This window comes from Xenopus laevis, chromosome 3S, assembly GCF_017654675.1.
Source record: "Xenopus laevis strain J_2021 chromosome 3S, Xenopus_laevis_v10.1, whole genome shotgun sequence".
Taxonomy (NCBI): domain Eukaryota; kingdom Metazoa; phylum Chordata; class Amphibia; order Anura; family Pipidae; genus Xenopus; species Xenopus laevis.
Genome location: NC_054376.1, coordinates 60,648,738 through 60,669,050, shown reverse-complemented (window position 1 = coordinate 60,669,050; position 20,313 = coordinate 60,648,738). Strand labels below are relative to the sequence as shown.

The window sequence follows — 20,313 nt, the reverse complement described above, 5'->3', positions numbered from 1 at the left end:
TTTTTACTAAAGAAATTGTCTAATACAATGTACTAAATGATGTGATATAATGTATGCATGTATTAGACATATTATGATGATACCTTATAGACAACTTTATCATAATTATTACCAGCAGAGCCCCCCTATTTGAGTTGATAAAACCAATACATGAAAAAAGCATCTAATTCATTATCACCAAACCATATTTCTTTTGAAGACAAGCAGAAGTCACAGAGAAATCAAAACAAGTTGGAATGTCACCCACACAATACAAAACATTGATATAAATTATGAATCTCATTTCTTATAATCTCTGGGCATCCCTTTAAATTTTGAGAATAAGTTTACAGTATATCAAGATTACTGTGTAAATCAAATATATATTTATATAGACTATAGCAAAGAAGGGGAAAGTTTAAAACATTAAGTGGGGGTGCAATGAGGCTGTGACCACAAAATTCATACAGACAAAGACAATAAGTCCTCTGCACTCACCCCATTATTAATTCAGACATTGAGGCATTCTGTGCATTAAGCTACTAAAAAATGTCTTCCCCTTTAAAGTTTGTCCCTATATTGTAATCTATTTAAGATGACTAACTACGTTAAATCCCTGGTCTGGCCAGTTTTACACTCAACTTTCATCTGCTAAAAAGTGAATAGAGAGCTGTGAAATTTTTCCTTTAGCCAACTGTTAAAGTCTCTATTCTTTTACCTTTTTTTACCCTTTGATAAATATGCCTTTTAAAGTTGTGAATATTTAGCTAATTGCTGTCTGCTTATTTTTCCCCTCCATACTGTCAAGGGGTGAGGCATTGCCCATTTAGTTTAACAGAACATGTCCATCCCTATTTCCTTGAGACTTGGAGGCCTACTTTTCAAAGGTTAACTTTTAGTGGTTTTAGAGTTTTTTTAGGTTTTTGAAACTACCCTTAAACTCCTCTATTCTATTCCGTTCTATTCCTCTAAAACTACCAATTCCATTGAAAATTATCAAAAGATCAGAATATAAAAAGTATGAATGGAAAAAAATGCTGAATGATGCTTTAAAAAGTAGGAAAACCTTTGAATTTTTAGGCCAAGTCCTAGCAGGAAAAAAAAATTGAAAACCTCTCAGCTACAAATTGATTAAAAATGGTCCAAATGGATCCCATTGACTTCTATTGGACAACTTTAACTTGGTACAGTTTTGTATTAGGGTTGTCATAGTTTTTACATTTAAAATATCTTGAATTTTTCAAATTTTAGAGTAATAAAAAAAACCCACACATTTTAGAGAAAGATATGATTTGTGAATTTTTTCTTAGTAAATCGTGCCTTGCAGCAATATTGTACGGAGTTTGATTCTGCATGTGTAATAAAGACCTTAAGCTGGCCATAGATGTTGAGATTTTTAAAAGATCCGATCCTCATCGTGAGACCACGATTTTCTCGGAACGATTGTACGAATTGACCATCAACTAAAAAGACCAATTTGCCAGGAAAACAAAGGGTGGCTGCCTGCTTGTCCCTGCAAAAAAATAAATAAATAAATAAATATATATATATATATATATATATATATATATATATATATATATATATATATATATATATATATATATATATATTGCACTGGGACCGACAAAGATTTTTTGACCTGGCTGATCAATTTCCTGACAGATGTCGGGCGAAAAATCTTAAATTGTACGATCGTTCGAATCCCACTAACCGCACAATAATTTCGAAGGATTGGTCGGACTTCCCGAAAATCGGTCGTTCGGCAAGAAGAATCGGCGTGTCTATGGGGAGCTTTAGACTGTAAACTCCACTGGAGCAGGGACAGATGTTGTGGTGTTTATACAAATGTCCTGTAGATGTCACTCAAGACATACTGTGCATACTTCCTGGAGAGCTTAAAAGTGAAAGTTACTGTTGTGTAATGCCTGCATATAATCACTGTATAAGCTCTGTATACATACCAGCAAATTCATAAGACAACCTTACATACTGAGTCACCTAAAATATTAGATTTCGTTTCAATTTCAGCATAAAGCAGTAGAATACAGTGCCTTATTATTAGTGCATGATTGCATATATCTCTGAACTTGCTTACTATTTACTAAAAAACACACATGAGAGAATATATCATGTTTCAGGCACAGAAATTAGAATTGAAAATATGCCTGCATAAACTCTGTTAAAACTACAGTAGTAGAGTTTTTAATGCCCATAAAGCCTAGAGAAGAATTGCTTATAGATTGGATAGAAATTCCCCTTTTGTTTTTTAAGAAACCAAGCATGTGATAGTAATCAGAGAAAATGCTTGATAAAGAGTAAAGCTAGTTATAAATATTAATAGCTGGCCTTGTGAGGTATTTCCTGGAGCTAGTAGATTACAAACAAATATTTAGTGCCAGGCTGATGCATACCTCCCAACATTTTGGAAGTAAAAAGAGGGACAAAAAATTTTTTTATGCACGTAAAGCAGCAGTTTTTAAAAACACAAGTAAATTACTCTGAAATGGTTCTGCCTGGATCAATTCATTCCATTATTATTCACTTCATTACAGCTGAGAGAAAGACTTGATTAAAAAGGAATTTCATTTTTTACACTTCTCAGAATTTTTTTTAGCTATACACAGATAAATATTATTGCATTGCACTGTTTAACCTATTCGTTCCTTTATTCTCTATATAAAGTTTCTCCTGGTTTTCTGCAAACTGTGTGTTTTATTTTCCTAGTGGAATTCCCCTGAGGTGTTATCCTCAGTGCTCACTAGGTGGAGGCACTGCACTGTAAATCCCAGTATTTTTCATATGCAAAGAGAACTTGGGGCCCTGGTTTGCAAAGGGTTAATTGCTGTTTTAGAGAGTGTAATCCGAAATTGCAAGAAGTGAGGTAAGGAAAGGGTTACACACTATAATGTTGTGCCATGCATTTCCGTGTAAATGTTAAATGTTAATTTTAATTAATTTTAGCAGCTGAGTAGTAGTGGGTGGAGTAATAAGAAAGGTTATTGACAGAGGAAGGGGAAGTGAGAGGAGAGAAGTAGATAGCATGGAGAAAACAGCCAGGAATATAGCTGAGTTCTACAGTGCAGCCTAGCATCTCTGTGTTGCATACTTCCAGTTCCGCAACACCTGGCACTGGGTTATCAAACCCACCATGTCCTTCCCTGAATTAAGGGCATTACATTGTCTATACAGCTCCACAGGTAAATGACATATTCCACACAAAACCATTACAACCCACGATGCCACAATAAAGTGTATTGCAGAAACAATGCAATGCCCTGATATGTGTGTACATATTGATAATATAATGGTGCTGCAACTGGTGCACAGTTGATTAACACTGAAACTAAGTTGCAACTGCATTGGTAATTTCTTTTATAGGCAACATCATTATGCAACAATAATGGGACAAACATGGGTGAAAAACATGGCAAATTTTGCCGTGACTGGCTGCTATTTAGTTATGAGAATATATACAGTTCTAGCGCTCATAAATATGTATTGCCCATGGACAAAAATTAAAGTTCTGCTTTAAAACATAGGTCCAGCACTGTGCAGAAGATAATTCAGGTACTCTCACCACAATATTACCACACATTTTACATGCACAATATTACCACAAATTTTACATGCACAGAAAAGCATGGATTATATAGATAGAAAATGTAGCTTTCCTACATGTACTTGTCTGGAGTAACACAGAAATACACCAACACTATTTTAAACTCAGGCCTGTGCTACTCCCAGCAGATCACACGTTACAATAGTTTTCTCAGTTGGGCCCTCGTTGATGAGAAGGAAAGGGTTTCCACACTAATACTTACACACGTAGTTAGTGCTCTCAATAATTTGTGCACCGGTGGTTCTTAAAATAACAGTTAACTGTTTCATTGCTTACCAGCCAGGCAGGGCTAGAACTCACACACAGGTGCCCAGTCTCATATTAAAGACCCGCATTGGATTTTTTTAAGTGAGTTATGCTGACTTCTGAGTTACTAACTCTTCTGCAAACTGAACACTGTGCATGTTAGTTGCCAGTGGCATAACTAAATGTTACTACAGCAAATGCAATTTAGCACCCAAAAGCATTTGCAAGTTGACCTATTTTACCAAAATATATTGCAACTGCTCATTATTTAGGGCCTTACTGGACCATCCTCAGCTTGGAACCGTCCACTGTACTTCACAAAGTAAATTTGAAAGAGGCCTAAAATGGCTACAAAACTAACGCAACATGGTCTGGCATTCCTTGGTGCCACTTTTTTTCTCCCCTACCCAAGTATTAATAAGTGTTTTAAAGTGTGATAAAATTATTTTATTACAATTCTATTTAATTTATTATAAAATATAGCGTATCTAGAGGTACAGTGCTGTACGGAAACACTATTATATACTGTTTACTGTACAGGAACAAATCATGGAGAATTGGGTTAAAAAGGTTTTGCTTGCATGGGCTTTCTATTTTCTAGTCTCTTCCCAAAGAAAATTGTTTAGGTCCATAGAAGTGCTTAGTGGAACTGTATAGCAGGACACACTATTGCTATTCCATAATCCTTTGAACATACAATATGCACTACTCTATTCCACGAACACATTACTACTACCAGAAAATGAATGGTGTCAATGCACGGCCTAAAGTCAAGAGGTACATTTGTGGTTCAAAACTGAGCCAGTGAAAGAAGGGGGTTATAGGATCTATTATCTGCAAACATGTTATCCAGAAATCAACAAACGACAGTAGTTCCATTTTGTTCTATTTAAATAGAAAATATTTGTTTGTCCGATTAGCGTTGTCTTTTAAAAAAACAAGACAGTAGCTCATGCTGAATGATAACTAAGCTATAAACCCTTGTTGATGGAAGTCAGCCTATTGGTTATTTAATGCATAGATGTTTTCACGGAGCATCAAGACATGGTGCTTCGCATTGCATAAAGACCCATTATCCAGGAAGCACCAGGTTGCTTTCCCATATATCCCTGTAAATATAAGTAAAGGAAATAGGGGACTAAACTTTGGGGTCCTTTTGCTGCTCAATACAAAAGTATTTATTCTTTGACCAGCCTTATGGTCTTCAGTGACCTTCATAGAGGTCTCACCTCAGACCGGTGATAATTTAATAGAAGCTTTTGCATTGGCTTTGAAAAAGATTTGAGAGTGTTGTTACATATGCTTTTATTGTTAGAAGAACAGTCCTATATATGTATACAGTATATGCATGTGTAAGTGTGTGTGTGTGTAGAAATTCAGTGAATTATGTTATTTATTATGCACAGGAGCCTAGTACCATATACATATATATATATATATACACACATACATAAATTATTTGTCTAAGATATAATAAGCAAATGTCACATGCGGTGGATATAACCTGCCTTTCTACTTTGCTCTATTCGTGAAAGGGTTAATGAGTTATAATGGTCTTGTAATCACTGCCCAATGATAGATTGCCAGTTTATGGCCTTGACTATATTGCTTCACAGATACGGACTATGCAATTAGGAAGAATTCATTCTAGTCCAAAATTATGCAGTTCTGCTTCAAGGCTGAATGAAGGGGTTCCCTATACACTCAATGCTGTCAACTCTATTGAAAAAAGAAACACACACTTCCAAAAGATACTGAGAACTGTAAGCGTAAAATTCTCTCTACTGCGTTTTTTGCCCCTTACGTTTTAGTCTTTGGTAAAGCAGGAAAGCAAATAACGAATACAAAACCAAAAATGTAAGTGATCTAAAATAATAGGAAGCTTTAACGCACCCCCCTTCCCCCATCATTTATGAGAAAATTGCAGGTCCATTTGACTTTTTATGGGTAGTTGGAAGAATCCACAGGGAATATAAACACCACTTAACTGTATAAAGAGAGTCCTATTTCTTGCAATGCCTGGGAGGCCAAGGAGATGTCAAGATTCTTTTCATGTAATACAAATTGTCCTCTTGCTGGACAAGGCCCCATCCCTACTAAATCACTGTCAATTTTTGGATTCAGTAGAATGTTGTGGTGCTGTAACGTTAAAACACGCAACAATATGGAATGATCCCTTATGGTCACAGTTTTATATACAGTATTTATCTCAAGGTGAGGATGTGGCTTCATCAAGATTATGTATGGAGGACATTAAATTGAAACCTTTGGCCTTTCCTTAGTAAACAATATCTCATGGCATTTTCCACTGGGAACATATTTTATGTATATACTTCCCTGCGAGGAAGAAAGTAACAGTCATAATAAGTATCAGTTCATGCTGTCTAGTCAGGCACAAGACTAATTAGTGTAATTATATGCTTACATGATGCAAAACGATGCAGCTTTCTGTAATCAATCTCTAGGCTTTCCTGATGGTTTATTACCTGAAGTCACTGTAAGGGTGAATAATCCAAAATCCTGCTGACTTTACACGATCCTGTTCCCTTTCTACTGCCTTCTGGCTTCCAAACATCCTCAAGGAGAATTTGTTCACCCCAGGTTGCAGTAGTGCCCCAAACTGTCTGTGCATAAAGCTTGCCTGATCATCTTCCCCATCAGCCAAAGTCTGCTCTCTTCCATCCAGCTTGCCAGGATTGCTGAGCTGCTCATCTTCCTGACATTGGGAGGATGTCTGAGTGTTTTGGGAGAGATTAATATTTGATTCACCTACAGCTGGATCTAGGGTGGGGGAGCACTCTTCAGTAGGGCTAATGTCACCATCAGAAATGAGCCTTCTCCCCTCACTAGGGTCTGCATCATGAAGGTGCCGGCCACAGCTGGTGATGGAAGAAAGGCTGCCAGTGAATCTCCTGCAATCTCCATTGCTGCTGGTTCTTTGGACTTTGCCCACCTCAGTTTCCATAACTATATGGGTTTCCTTGGCTCCCTGGCGGGGGTCAAGGACTCTAAAGGCAGAAGGTGAAGGCAATGGCTTGAGTTTAATGCTTTTTCTCCAGGTGTCCCTTTCTTCATCTTCTGCTTCATCCATTGTTGAGGCTTTGAATCCGATGTGCTGGGGGAGGCTGTACAAACGTTTCCTCATAGAGGGGTGCAACCTGTCCATTGTCTACTGGGATACTCTCCCACTGTGAGCTTCTCTTAGTACTAGCAAATGTCACTCACTCTCTGCAACCGCTAAGGGCATGACAGCAGCTTCTTTTCCTTCCTGCACACACACTGGATGACAAGTCTAGTCTTTAAAGCAGCAACAGCAGCAACAGCATCCCAGCAGCACTGAAGGTGCCAGGAGGAGCTTGTGGTCCATGTTTGTCAGTCTGTTATCAGATGCTATGTACTGGGATAATGAGGACTTTACAGGAGGGAACGAAATGCCATAGACTGACAGAACCTGTCAGTCAGTAGCCGGCCAGAGGTGGGACTGTGCTAGAGCTGCCCAGTAGAACAAAAGGAACAAATCATAATAAAAAGGCAAAATAAGTTCCCTCCCTCTTTCCTCCCTCCTTGACTCTGGCTGCTGCCCATACTAAACAGCCTGACAGAAGCTGCAGCATCAGTGGCTGCTGACATCAGACTGATCACTTATTCCTCATGCAGCCCCTGTGTTACTGGCAACATTCATGATGCTATCTGATCTATTGTGTTGCCATAGGAGCATGGACTACACACAAGCTCGGTCTCCTTGATCCCCCCCCCCCCGTTTATTTTATTAACTCCCTTCCAAAGTAATGAGTGACCTCTTTGTTAGGGACACCGTGTGAGGTCCGATGCATATTATGCTGTTAGGACTTATTATTTATATGTGAAAACACTTTAAAATGATCCAATGTAATGTTCATTTAAACATGGACATGCACACATATGAATATCTCCTACACAAATAAAAATTGCTAGACACAAATAAATATTCCATATTGCATGCGTTTAAATCTCTTCTCTGTACAGCCCAAATATTCTGATAAGCTCTTATGTCACTAACTGTAACCATTCTGTCATTCTATATTTTTGCCCGCAGTGCAACTTGCTCCCATTCATTTTGTTGCGGTTTTGTATGGCTTATCTTTCATTTCAGTCTCTCTACTATTGATCTTCAATTTTGACTTCCAACAAAAAATGTTTATAACTCAACAACACACACAAAGTAGACTAACTGCAGCTCATCTTTGAATATTGCTACCTACATTATTAATTTCCTTTTAAGGAAAAACACTATTTAATTTAATAATCAGAATATCTATCCTGAGGATGCTACAACTCCCAGCATCCCCTAAAAGCCAAGGGTCCACTTCCAGTCACCCAAGTACAGCCAACCAAATGTTAGGAAAGTCACTTATGAAACCCTGGTGGTCCAAGAGTGATTGAAAGGAGTTCCCACCAGATGCTCGGAAAAGCAGGACAGGCAGTGGTGATGGTGCCAACATTCCCTAGAGATATGTCAAGTTTTTTTCACTTGATTAGGAACTTGTCACTTTTTATCTAGAGACCAGCATCTCCTGACAGCTGTTCACTGCCAGAGGGCCATGGACTGGGCATTCTTAATGGTAAATTGACCAAAATGAGCCTTTCTGGTGCAATATCACTGTGGTGTTCCAGGGACAAGAAAATAATATACAGTTCTGTTTACAGTGAGCAAGTAAAGCTGCCAGTCAGCAGGAGTGGCATCTATTATCTAACTTAAACTCTGACACTCTCTATTATTGTTTGTTATGGGATACAGCCTCGCATTCCATTTGAAGATGTGCTTGCAAATATAAAACTAGCCATTATTATTCCACGTCTTGTGTATTTATGATACCAGAAATACATGACAGCAAACACCTAGGGAAGGAAAGTATTTACACCAAATGTTACCTCAACATTTGGCTTGGCTCAACATTGTAATATAGGCATTAATGTGAGACCAGGATGAGTACTGGTATGTGATCCATTCCCATCCACTCCTTCTTACAAGTGTATTTGTAAAAAGGATCACACTGTCAGCCTGTGTGCACAAATGGAGTTCATCTCCAACTCCCTCACATACAGCAGTCCTGAAAGGGTTAATTCCATTGCATACTCTCACCTGGAAAATAATGGGGATATACAGTAGATATCTGCTAGACAGAAAACAGTGTGATCGGGGGGGGTTCAGGGAGAGACATTGGTTATTTGGAATAGCAGCTTATACACTATACGGTCATTGACACCTTTCATTTATCTGTTTTACTGGGTTTTTCAAGAACATTTATTTGTACTAATAATATTATTTATTATTTAATATAACAAGGTCTGTGTTTATTGAAAGTAGGTTGGATAAAGGTGGGAGAACAGGAAAATGAAGCATACTGGTATGTAGGATACTGGGTACTAGGGTAATTCAATGGCACACAGTAGGCTGAAACAGTAGGGTGAATTTTACAATTTTATTTGCAGAAAGTGTGAGGGGGCAAACAAAACAGACAGTTATAGTCTTTAAATTATTTTTCTCATTTATATACAGGTTTGGGACCTGTTATGCTCAAGACCTATGGTATTCAGGACAATGGATCTTTCTGTAATTTGGATCTCCATACCTTAAAGCTGGCCATAGACGCAAAGATCTGATCGTACGAATCGAGGATTCGTACGATTTTCGGACCGTGTGTGTAGAGTCCCGACATTTTTCGTCCGGCGGAGATCAGTCGTTTGGTCGATCGGACAGGTTAGAAAATTTCTGTCGGCTGCCGATAATATCTCTACATGTATTGCCGATCGTATGATTTTCAGTGGGAGACTGTCACTAGCTTTGGTTGGACATAGATATCGTACAATTGCTGTCAGGGGCAGAACATTGCTGATCTGTTCTTTAACTAATCTGACTGGTAAGACTTTGATCTGAATGGTTAGTGGCGGGTCGGGAGATGGGAAAGTCCGATCGTACGATGATTCGTACGTTCGGATCTTTGCATCTATGGCCAGCTTAAGTCAACTAGAAAATCATGTAAACATTAAATAAACTCAAGAGGCTACTGCGCATGCGCCTGCCCAGGGAAATTTAAAGAAAGATTGGGAAGTTGCTTATAATTTATTTTATTAGGCGAAAAAAAATTTTTGGGTTGACCTGTTCTTTAATTGAATGGATTAAGTATTCACTGCCAACTTTATCTTGAAAAATAAGGAAAGTAAGGCAATTTTATACACAAAGACCTATTACCTAATACTTAATGACCTGTATATCTGCTTCTTTAACTTGAGTTGAAATAGGGCTTGTGGTGGATGCACATTTTGCCTGTTGCAAAAAAAAATCTAAAAAGTAAACAGAGCATGGTAGACAATTTGATTGCTAGTGCACAGCTAATCCCCCTGCAAATGGGCTTCTTTCTATCTGTAAGCTAAAAGAATCACCTCAAAGGGTGAAGGGAAATTTACTGATAATCTAATTATCTACCTCACAAGAAGCAAACACAGAGTAGGTTTGGTATCCTTGTTTGCCCTGTTTTTTGTGATTAAAATAGGTTAAAAGTATGGTCAGCAGAAGCCATATTGATTGAACTCAAGTTAACCAAGGGGGTATACTGCCATATTAAACATATTATAGACTGCAAGGAGAATTAGATACTATTGAACTTAAATTTTAGCAATACAGAATTTACCTTAATGAACATTTATGCCCCAAATGGAAAGTTTGGTAATTTTGTACTAATATATTACATACCCTAGCCAACAGAATGCACAAGAATCAAATGATTCTTGTATACAATTTGCTATTCAAGATCAGAATGCATTTCCAGATGAGATCTAAGGAAATCTGAGACAAAACTATACAGCAGCTGGAGCAATTCAATAGACAAAGAATGCACCTGTCATTCAAAATTACATCATGAGATGTCCTGCATAGATTTCCTTCTGGTAAGACCACACACTATGCCATTGATCTCTGCTATGGGATTGAGAATGTAGTTATTTCTGATCATGCTACTACATGGATTCACTTACAACTGCCACATCAAATTAACCAGCATAAATTGTATTGATTTCATAGATTTGTGCTAACCTGACAGGATATAAATACTGTTTAAAAATGGTGGCAAGCATACCAATTTGCTTACAGTGTCTAATAAACATATGCTCAATATAATAAAATACAAATAAGGCCATCTATAAAACACATTAGGAATAACAAATTTTAGTGAAAAGAGAAGTTCAAAATGCCAGGATTCGAACCAGGGTCTCTAGCATAAGATCACACATCAAAAGCTGATCATTTAACCTCTAGGCCCGCTCCTCCTCTTTACTAACACCCCATATAAATTTGGAGAAACAACAAATCTTCGGAGACAAAATGTAAGTATCCCAAAATAGCCCTTGAATATGATTACGCGTGGACACAGTTTCTTCAAGATATCCCCTTCCATCCGTAACTTAACAGTGTTTAATTTCCTATTGGTACCTGACCATGTGGTGTGGGCAAAATTTTAAAATATAAACCCCCCTATGTAATATAAGGCACTACGTTTGCCCAGGAGCAGTGACCAATGGCAAGATGGTCACAGATGTTTAAACAGGTGAATGCTACCTGCTGATTGGTTGCTCTAGGTTACTGCACCTGGGCAAACTTAGGGCCTTTTATTACATAACCCCCAGTTATATAAAAAACAGGTGTTTAAATCATATGACACACTGTCCACAGATTATAGGTTTCCTAATAACATGCTTTATCACAGCCACTCAAGCTGAGCACATCAGAATACAAGTGTAATATAAGGGCTGGTAGGGCAAGGGAATTTGTTTCACGTATGTATTCAATGCTTGTTTGCGGGTTGCTATTCAAAGTGGGCTACTAACATACCCCCAGTTAAACAATGACAAAGGCTATTATGTAATTACCTAAATTTTCAGTAAGAAGGTAAAGAAGTACCCCGTTTGACCTACATAGGATTTCCAAATTGTAATCAGTCTATAATGACCTATGAGTGAGGAATCAACACTCTCTAATTATCACCAACTAAACCCTCAATCAAATATGTAAAGTGCAAGTGCTTAGGGTCCAATAACCCAATAAAGACAATACTACTCAGATTAAATACTTAAGTATTTAATCTGAGTAGTATTGTTTTTATTGGGTTATTACTGAGAATTATATCTATTCAAGTTACATCCCTGCTTTAACCTTTGGTTATTAAAGTAGACAATCAAGGTGTCAAATCTTTACTTTGTACTTACCTAAATTGCTAATCCACAGAACAAACCTCATGCCACAAATCTCCACTCTATGGACCTTCAACCAAACTATTTATGCTTTAGGAGTTGGGAGCCTGGTGGACATCCATTCATGTCTTCTGAACTTGCCACAGTCGAGCTAAATTCTGAGAGGAACACATCCAGTGATTATAACTTTCCCTCTGCTTTAAAAAAATATATAATTCTGTAGGATATTATCTCTATGCCAATTCATTATGATCGGGCTACAGGTCTACGTGAAACTCTTTATAGCAGGAATCAAACTCCTGACTGCTTTCCCTGCCACTGACAGAAGTTGGAGGCGACTGCAGCAAATTGCAAGGTTTTTGGTTGGGACATTGCTTTTGACAGATAAAAATATTTGAAGCGATCAAAACAACGCATTTTACAAAGAATGACAGACAGTTGTTGTCTAAATGCTCAGTTATAGAGATAGTAAGAATCTCCATAATGCATCACAAAATGGTTTCTTCATGGCATTAGGTCGTGGCATGAAGTCTTCATTAGGGTAATGAAACACAGGGCTGTATTTTAGGTATTCCAAAAACAAGGCACCAAAATGTCTAACACCCTCCCCATACACTTGAATTTTAATCGCAGGACAAGTGATTGTACTAGAGCTTTCTGCCTAAAACACTCTTAATACACAATTTCAGTTTGAGTCTATGGGGGGACAGTTTTAGGTACTACATTTTAAGCCACTTAAAAAAAAAAAAAAACAGCTCTCCATGGGCTTGAAACGGATCCATGTATCATTATCCATTATACTATTGTGTTTTTGGATTTACATTTTAGTGCAGTTGTGTCCATGCAGTCATTTTATGTATTATATATAGCACACTGTTTTCATGTACAAACACAAACTAATTTTTTACTGGTAGTGTCTTTAATGACTATTATACCAAAGTATTTCATGTTCATATACATTTCCAAACTGGGGGTTCCGTACAACCTATCACAACTTGAGAAGCAAGTAATATATAGTGTGATATTTTTGCATTATCACATTGACTCCCCATGAGCCAAGGAAAAGCCAGACTGTGTACTTATGGTGCTGTTTTTATCAAGCTTTAGAGAATATGCATTTATTAAAACAATTCAAGGTACTGAGAGCAAGATCATCAAGAGCCATATGAGCAGTTTGAGACTTGTGAGGTGGTGATAAAATGTAACAACATTACAGCTCTCTGTTTTAATTTCACCCTGAGGTACCGGAAAAGCAAACAAGATGACAAAGAACTTCTTAGATAAAACAAAACAAAAAAAAACCTGAGATGCTCATAAATATCAAACATATTGAAAGGTATATTTATATTCATTAATTTTTTTAATTACAGTGTGGTATTATTTATGGCAGGATCTGCTTTGTGACCCATTGAAACTGGTTTCCATCAGTGCAGGGAATGGTGTTTTATATTGTATAGAAAAAAAAATCTATGTTTTCTATGAATCAATTATTTTTCTGAAACGGAATGTTTAGTTCACAAGTTAGTAATAAGATCTAATATTCAAGAAATGGGATTTTAATGTAAGTGAAATGTTCAAGTATGTTCAGCTAAACAGAAAGTACCACCTTTTATACTGGGTGCCATTTGTCCTAAACATTCTTATATACCCACATTCTTTATATAAAAATATCCCTAGTAAACATAATGCATGTCTCTCAGCAGATAGCAGATAAGCTCTGTAGAACATAATGTTATCTGTTATCCACTATTTATCCTGCGTCATATAGACTTTTTTTCAATTTCCACCATTGCTACACAGCAGCTTGTTTATATGAACTATAGTAGTGTTTCAAGCAAACAGATCCGTTTTACCAGTGCAGGGCAACACTGCATGATATATTCATTACTTTTTTATATATTCATTACTTTTTTGGTGTTACTGTTCCTTTAATGTGTTTTAAAGGTTTACTTATCCTATAAGGTTTAAGTGGTTGATAGCAAAAATATCTCTTCTACATCAGCTATAAAGAAGTTAAAATGTTGGGAAGCCATCCAACCTGATATAGCAATTCCAATGATTTGCAGTTATACTTAGTTTGAAGCTGAAGTATCTGTGTTCCTTTATAAATTGTAGAAGCTTGCTGTAAAGGTCTTGGATATAATTACTCACTGGGTACATTTTGTAGGTAGAGGCAAACTGGGTAGGAAGGGTATAGAAAGGAAAGCTATAGCCTTTAGCTGGCTCTGATGAGAAGTTCTGTAATAGTTAGTCTCAAACATTTATATAGACATTGCATTCTTTTAAGTCCTTCCATGTACATGATATTAAGGACTTTTCCTAATGATTTACGTGAAAGAGCAGCAGTTCTCATATCTAACACCTGCCCACTCTCTTGTAAAGGAGAAAATAGGGGATTGTTTCAGAGGCAGAATTTGTGCGGGTGCTTTGAGTGTGTAGGGAATGGCAACAGCATGAATATTTAGCAGCGCTGCTTCCCCCGCACCCAAACAGCTCCCATCAACCAGCCAACTTTCTAATTACACCTCTTCCTTGTCAAGCTTATGCGTGCGGTCTCTAATTAAAATGATTCCAAAGGGATAAAAGGAAGTGATAGAAAAAAGTGACACTGTTTTCAAACGTGTCTGAAACTTCACAGACTTGGCAAACAGGCATCCGATGCAGGCTGAGTAATTGGATCATTAACTGTCTTGAAAAAAAAAGTGAAGGCTTCATTGTAAGAAGCATGTGTTGATCTTGCATGCGATGGTCAGCAAAACACCGATGCCTCTAATAGTACAGACCTTGAATTGAAATCATGATGTGAACTGATTTCCAGTTAACAAATTATGTGCTAGTGTATTTTTCCAAAGTTTAATATGAAAAATAAGCACATTGAGTTTGTGCTTTACAAAATCCTATATTCTTCATCTTTTCTACCTAGCAACAACATGATAAAAGGGTGTAATTAAATCTATTATTTTTTTTATTTTTTATGGATTTTAATAGATCATTCTTTTCTGCCTAGCAACAACATGATAAAAGGGTGTAATTAAAACTATTATTTTTATTTTTTATGGATTTTAATAGATCATTCCCCTCATGTGTTTCTAAGGAAGTATGTGGTGGTGATATCTCCTTGTGGCCCATTTTGGCTCTGTAAATCTACCGTGTGATTCCACTTTCTGAGCTAGTTGGGGATGACATTCTTGATAGCAGAGATGTTTTACCATGGGCATGTATGAGTTTCTGGTCTTCACTGACACATGCGCTAACAAAAAAGGTTCCTACACAACTTATTGGAATATCCCATTGGAGAAAGGCCACCAAGTGAATTAAAGGACCAGTAACATCAACACAAAGACAAATTGAACTTTAAAATTGCAAAGCCTTTTATTAAGAAATACTTAACCGAAACTCCACTTCTGCTCCTCTTCAGAATAGGCGACAGGATCCAGCATGCGGCTCTCGATTTCTCCTCCCTGGCTATCTCCTACAAGAAAGGCAGGGAGGAGAAATTGAGCGCCGCACGATGGATCGCCCAATCACTTTTTCTGAAGAGGAGTGCAAGAGGAGTTTCTTTCTTAATAAAGACTTTGCGATTTTAAAGTTTAATTTATCTTGGTTTTTCTTTCAATGTATACTAACAATTTTTTGATGTTACTGTTCCTTTAAGTAGACTTTCAGGGTTAATTTACAATATTTATAGTCATGTGGCTATAAAGAAGACATCTTGCCTTTTTTTTTAGTTCTCTAGTTACTGCTTTCCCATCAAGTGCTTCTTTGTTACCTGGTTCCTCCTCTCCAGAAGTGCTCATTCCACAAATGCCCATCATGCTAGGTATCCATTTTCAGTCAATGTTCTTCACAGAGAGAATTCTACAACTTCATATCCATCCTTATAATTGTAAAAAAAACAACAAGGAGGAGACACTGGTGAAGTAAATGGCACTTTTAATCAGTGAGTCGTATTGGACCACAAATAATTATAATTTTTAAAGAGATTTCATTTTTCTCAGTAATAATAAAACAGTACCTTGAACTAAGCCAAGCTTTAGCTAATCTGCACGAATCCCTGTTGGTAGCAATACAACTGTAATCGGTTTATTTAACATTTATATGATTTTTAGTAGACTTGAGGTATTCAGATCCAAATTACAGAAAGTTCTGGAAATCCCAGGTCCTGAGCAATCCAGATAACACTACAGTCTCCTGCAAGACCTGAACAGATTGTATACCTCCTAACATTTGAAAAATGTAAAAAGGTACAAAAACATCAGCTGTGCATAGCATGGCAACATTTTTGGACCACACCCATTTTATGGCCACACCCCCTAATTACCATGCCCATTTTCCAAAATTTGGCAGGTTATGAAAGTTTATATATATTTCTGAGAATTTTAGGGCCATTTTTAAATGTTATAACAGTTTTGCTATTGAAGGTGAAATTGCCCTTAAGATGTGAGTCACAGTTTCTCCAAGAGACTTGCTTATCTTAAATAGTTACAATTGTTTCTTTGTTTATCTTAAATTGTTATAAATGTATCGACGTGCAGGTGCTGAGTGTTTTGGGCTCTCTGCCAAAAAGCCTTTTATTTTAATAACGTTTCTTGTATGTATTTTTGGTGTCAGTGCAGGAAAAACATGGGACTGAGCTGTCGAAATCAGGACTGTCATACAGAAAACAGGACAGCTGGGAGGTGTGAGATTGCATTTAGTACTCCCAGGAGTTCTATACAAATCAGATTGCTCTTCTTCAGCTGCTCACTAACAAGCCAGTACTAATTCTCTTGCAGTCCCCCCCCCCAGCAGCCCCATTTCACCCAAGTACAGTCCCTCTGCAGCCTTCACTTCCCTATATCCCCCTCACAGATAGGGGATGGAAAGAACTGTCCTAAATGGAGGAAAGTGGGAGTTTAAACAATATGGGAGACTCAAGGAAGCAGGGCAGAGTGAAGAGACTGCATCTTGGAAAGTGAGACAATTCATTCAATCCCTGAATGCTGATTTCTTCCCATGGAATGGCATGAGGCACGGTATTTGTGCTGTCTGGGTGGGCCTGTCCATATTCTTGTGGTGCTTACCTCAACTGCATTCAGAATAATTTAAGTTACAGAGTACACAGAAAAAGCAAAATGTCTGAACACACGTATATACACACACACACGCACTCAAACTCAAGGGGAGTTTATGAGCTGGTTAAAGGAGAATGGGGGGTGTCTAAGAAATTGGCAGCCCAGTCAAAGTTCTGCTTTCTACAGAAGATGTTGCCTCTTTTTAAGATCCCATGGACAAGGGAGTGGATTCTGATGTGACAATGTCTTTTCTCTATGTGCGAGAAATATAAAGCTGGCATTTCTGTGGATTACAACATGTATGTCTGGCTGAAGTATTTGGTCAACTAGCGAATCCATATTTTTCGGATTTGTCCAAACCACAAATCTTTCAGGTAAAGGTTTGGTCGAATCCAAACTCTAATTTGCTAATTAAGGTACATTAAGGACATGGCATGGCAGTGTTGGGCAAACATTTTCAATTGCCTTAGTCACATGACCTAAAGTAACATGGTTTTATGGGTTTGGGTTTGGTTCTTTCTTGGTGAATGCCTGTGTTGATAGCACATGCCAGAGCTCTAGATCTTTAACACTCTCCATCTCAAAGAGTCTTGTGTTTAAGATCCTGGGAAGTGGACACTCCTTCTAATTCAGCTCTTTTCAGGGAGGGACTTAATTTCTAAGGCATCTGGTGAGCAGAGCAATTTTTACTGCAGAAGAAGCATAAACAGCAAACAATATTTAAAGCAGCATTTATGGCACAATTTTTTCTGTGAAGCAATTTTCTCTTTTCTATTCCCTCTTCTCTTCTGCCCCCTGCTGCTCTTCTGTACAACTCCCTTCTTAACTGCCCTTTCACTCTTCTTCTTCTTCTTGGCTGTCTGCCTCTCCATTTCACTTTTGAAAGCATATTTACTGAGGCTAATGGAACATGTGGCATATTCTTTGCCAATGTTTTTCAGCCTGTGGAGAAATTACCGAATATATCCACTTCGCCTGCTATTTGTTCTAATGGAAACCACCTTCCTGAAAACATGTACATCAGTATTTACATGGTGCTAAATAGTATAGAACTATGGTGAAAATAATAAGAGCAGGTGGGCAGTGTGCTTGGCTGGGGTCTGCTAGGGCCTAGGCTCCAGCACTATTGAACCTGAGAGACAAACTAGGAGGTTTATCAATTGGAGAACACATTTTCTTTCAAACTGCCTAAGCCAGAGTCTTCTTTACTTTTCTTCATATTAATAAAGAAGTAATGAAATATTCCAAAACAATGTATATGAAGCATGGTTTATATAGGGACAGGTATATGTATTTTGATATTTGTTTTCAGGACCTGAAAAAAGGGCACAGCAGGGACCCCTTTGACTGATCCTCTTGCACCCCCCCCCCCAATGACTGCTCTGAGATGATCTGCTTCATACAAATGCCAGATTTTTGCATTACTCCGTTTTTCAATGTTGCTAAAACTAAAATACATTTGTGCAAAACTAATCCTTTAGGATTTGATAGTCTGTGATCTCTGATCTTTCGTTATTCAAATTAAATTCTCCTGGCAACAAAGAGTGGGCTTTACATACCGATGCCTGGCTGTTTTAGTAGCTTCGTGGATCTGATTCTTTTTCCTTTTTAAATATCAGATGTTAAGGGTCTAAAATCAAAACTTGAAGGACAAATTTAACTAAAATAACAGTTCCCAGTTTTAAGTACAGCATTCTGCACAGGCAGAACCTTTGATAGGTTTCAGCATATCAGACTCTTACAAACAACTTTGAAAACATGGGTTTTACATGCTACAACTACTAATCTTGGCACATAATGAACACATTACTGGTATTCACCAAATCTGAACAAGAACAAGTCAGTATATCTTCATTATGATACTTGGGATTACTTTATAAACTAACACCTTGTTTCCCCAGAGCACCACCTCACTCACTATGTAGGCCAGTGGTACCAAAACCAATGCTGGGTTTTGGGGGTGGACAGGGCAAAGACTGAGTTAAAGAACCAGTTGTTTTTATTTTAGAATTGGTTCAAAAATGTAACAAATCTATAGTTCAAATGATTTGTTCTGCAATGCCAGCAATATTTTGCTGGCTTTAAAAAAAAAAAAAAAAAAAAAAAAAAAGCAGTAAAGCATTTAAAGCAGTGTTACCATACCTCCCAATGAAACCAGGCAGGGTCTGAGGCATATGAGAAGTGCCATGGCATTACAGGGAATGGTCAAGACATGCATGTTCTATTTTGTCATGCAGTTGATAATTCAGAAATACTTTACCCTCTACTGCCGCATTATTTCAATTACTTCTAGACTATATAAAATATATTTGTGACTCTTTGTAATCATACAAGGGAGACAAAATAAAATGCATGGTTCAAAGAACACATTGATTTTTTTATTGAGCTGTTATTTATCTTTATGTACATATTAATTTTTGAATTTTATTTTAGATCTTTCAGTCCAGTGAGGAATCTGGTAGACTCACATTGACGATCTTAAACACAGGTCATTTTTTCATTTCTCAGGAGCATACGATGCTGGTAAGAAACATACATTATTCTTTCATTTAACTTCAGGCTGTTCATACAATGTTGTACTTAATGACAGCATTTCAAGCTTCATGGTTGGGTGAACTGCATCCCAAGCCTTTAAATGTCATGTGATTTTAATATCCTGGTTAAGAAGCATTTGCAAACTGTTTGTTTACATATTATACCAGTTTGCTCATATTATTCAGCATTGTGTATTCAAATTAAGGTTCAGATTTAGTTTGGTATTTGACTAAATCTTTTTGTGAAGGATTCAGTAAAAGCAATAAATTATGTATGTGGTGGACCCCTGATAAAATCTATTGTCCATTTGGTTAAAAATAAAATGCATAGACATATGAATTTAAAATGTCAAAAATAAGCATTTCTAGTACAAGAGAAGAAAATGCAAAGTTCAAACTATACAATTAATCAATAGGGGGAAACCTATTCTGGCACACTAAATGAGGCTATCAAATACCACTGCAACTGCCACAAAAATCAAGGTTGTAGAAAAGAACACCTTTTTATCCTAAATGTTGGCACAGATAGTATATGATCCCAGATAGGAAATTGCTTAGATACAAGTCCATTACACTCAAGCTGGGCCCTCATATTTGGTAAATTGTATTATGTGTATAAATGGTAATAATGATGTATGTTGGGAATCATCTT

General features: G+C 37.2%; 1 protein-coding gene and 1 long non-coding RNA gene across 3 annotated transcripts in view; one reads left to right on the top strand and one right to left on the bottom strand.

Annotated features, from left to right (window-relative positions):
- Positions 1 to 7,129, bottom strand: part of LOC108712987 (potassium/sodium hyperpolarization-activated cyclic nucleotide-gated channel 3) — a 43,952-nt gene extending 36,823 nt beyond the window's left edge. Inside the window, exon 1 of the mRNA XM_018255590.2 lies at positions 6,334 to 7,129. Coding sequence (XP_018111079.1) covers positions 6,334 to 7,013 — 680 coding nt within the window. The 5' untranslated portion in view covers positions 7,014 to 7,129. The remainder of the gene's footprint in view (positions 1 to 6,333) is intronic.
- LOC108712988 overlaps positions 1 to 20,313 on the top strand; it is a 76,038-nt gene that overhangs the window by 44,651 nt on the left and 11,074 nt on the right. For both annotated transcript variants that reach the window (XR_005966649.1, XR_005966648.1), the window contains exon 3: positions 19,561 to 19,650. This is a non-coding gene — a long non-coding RNA (uncharacterized LOC108712988). The remainder of the gene's footprint in view (positions 1 to 19,560; positions 19,651 to 20,313) is intronic.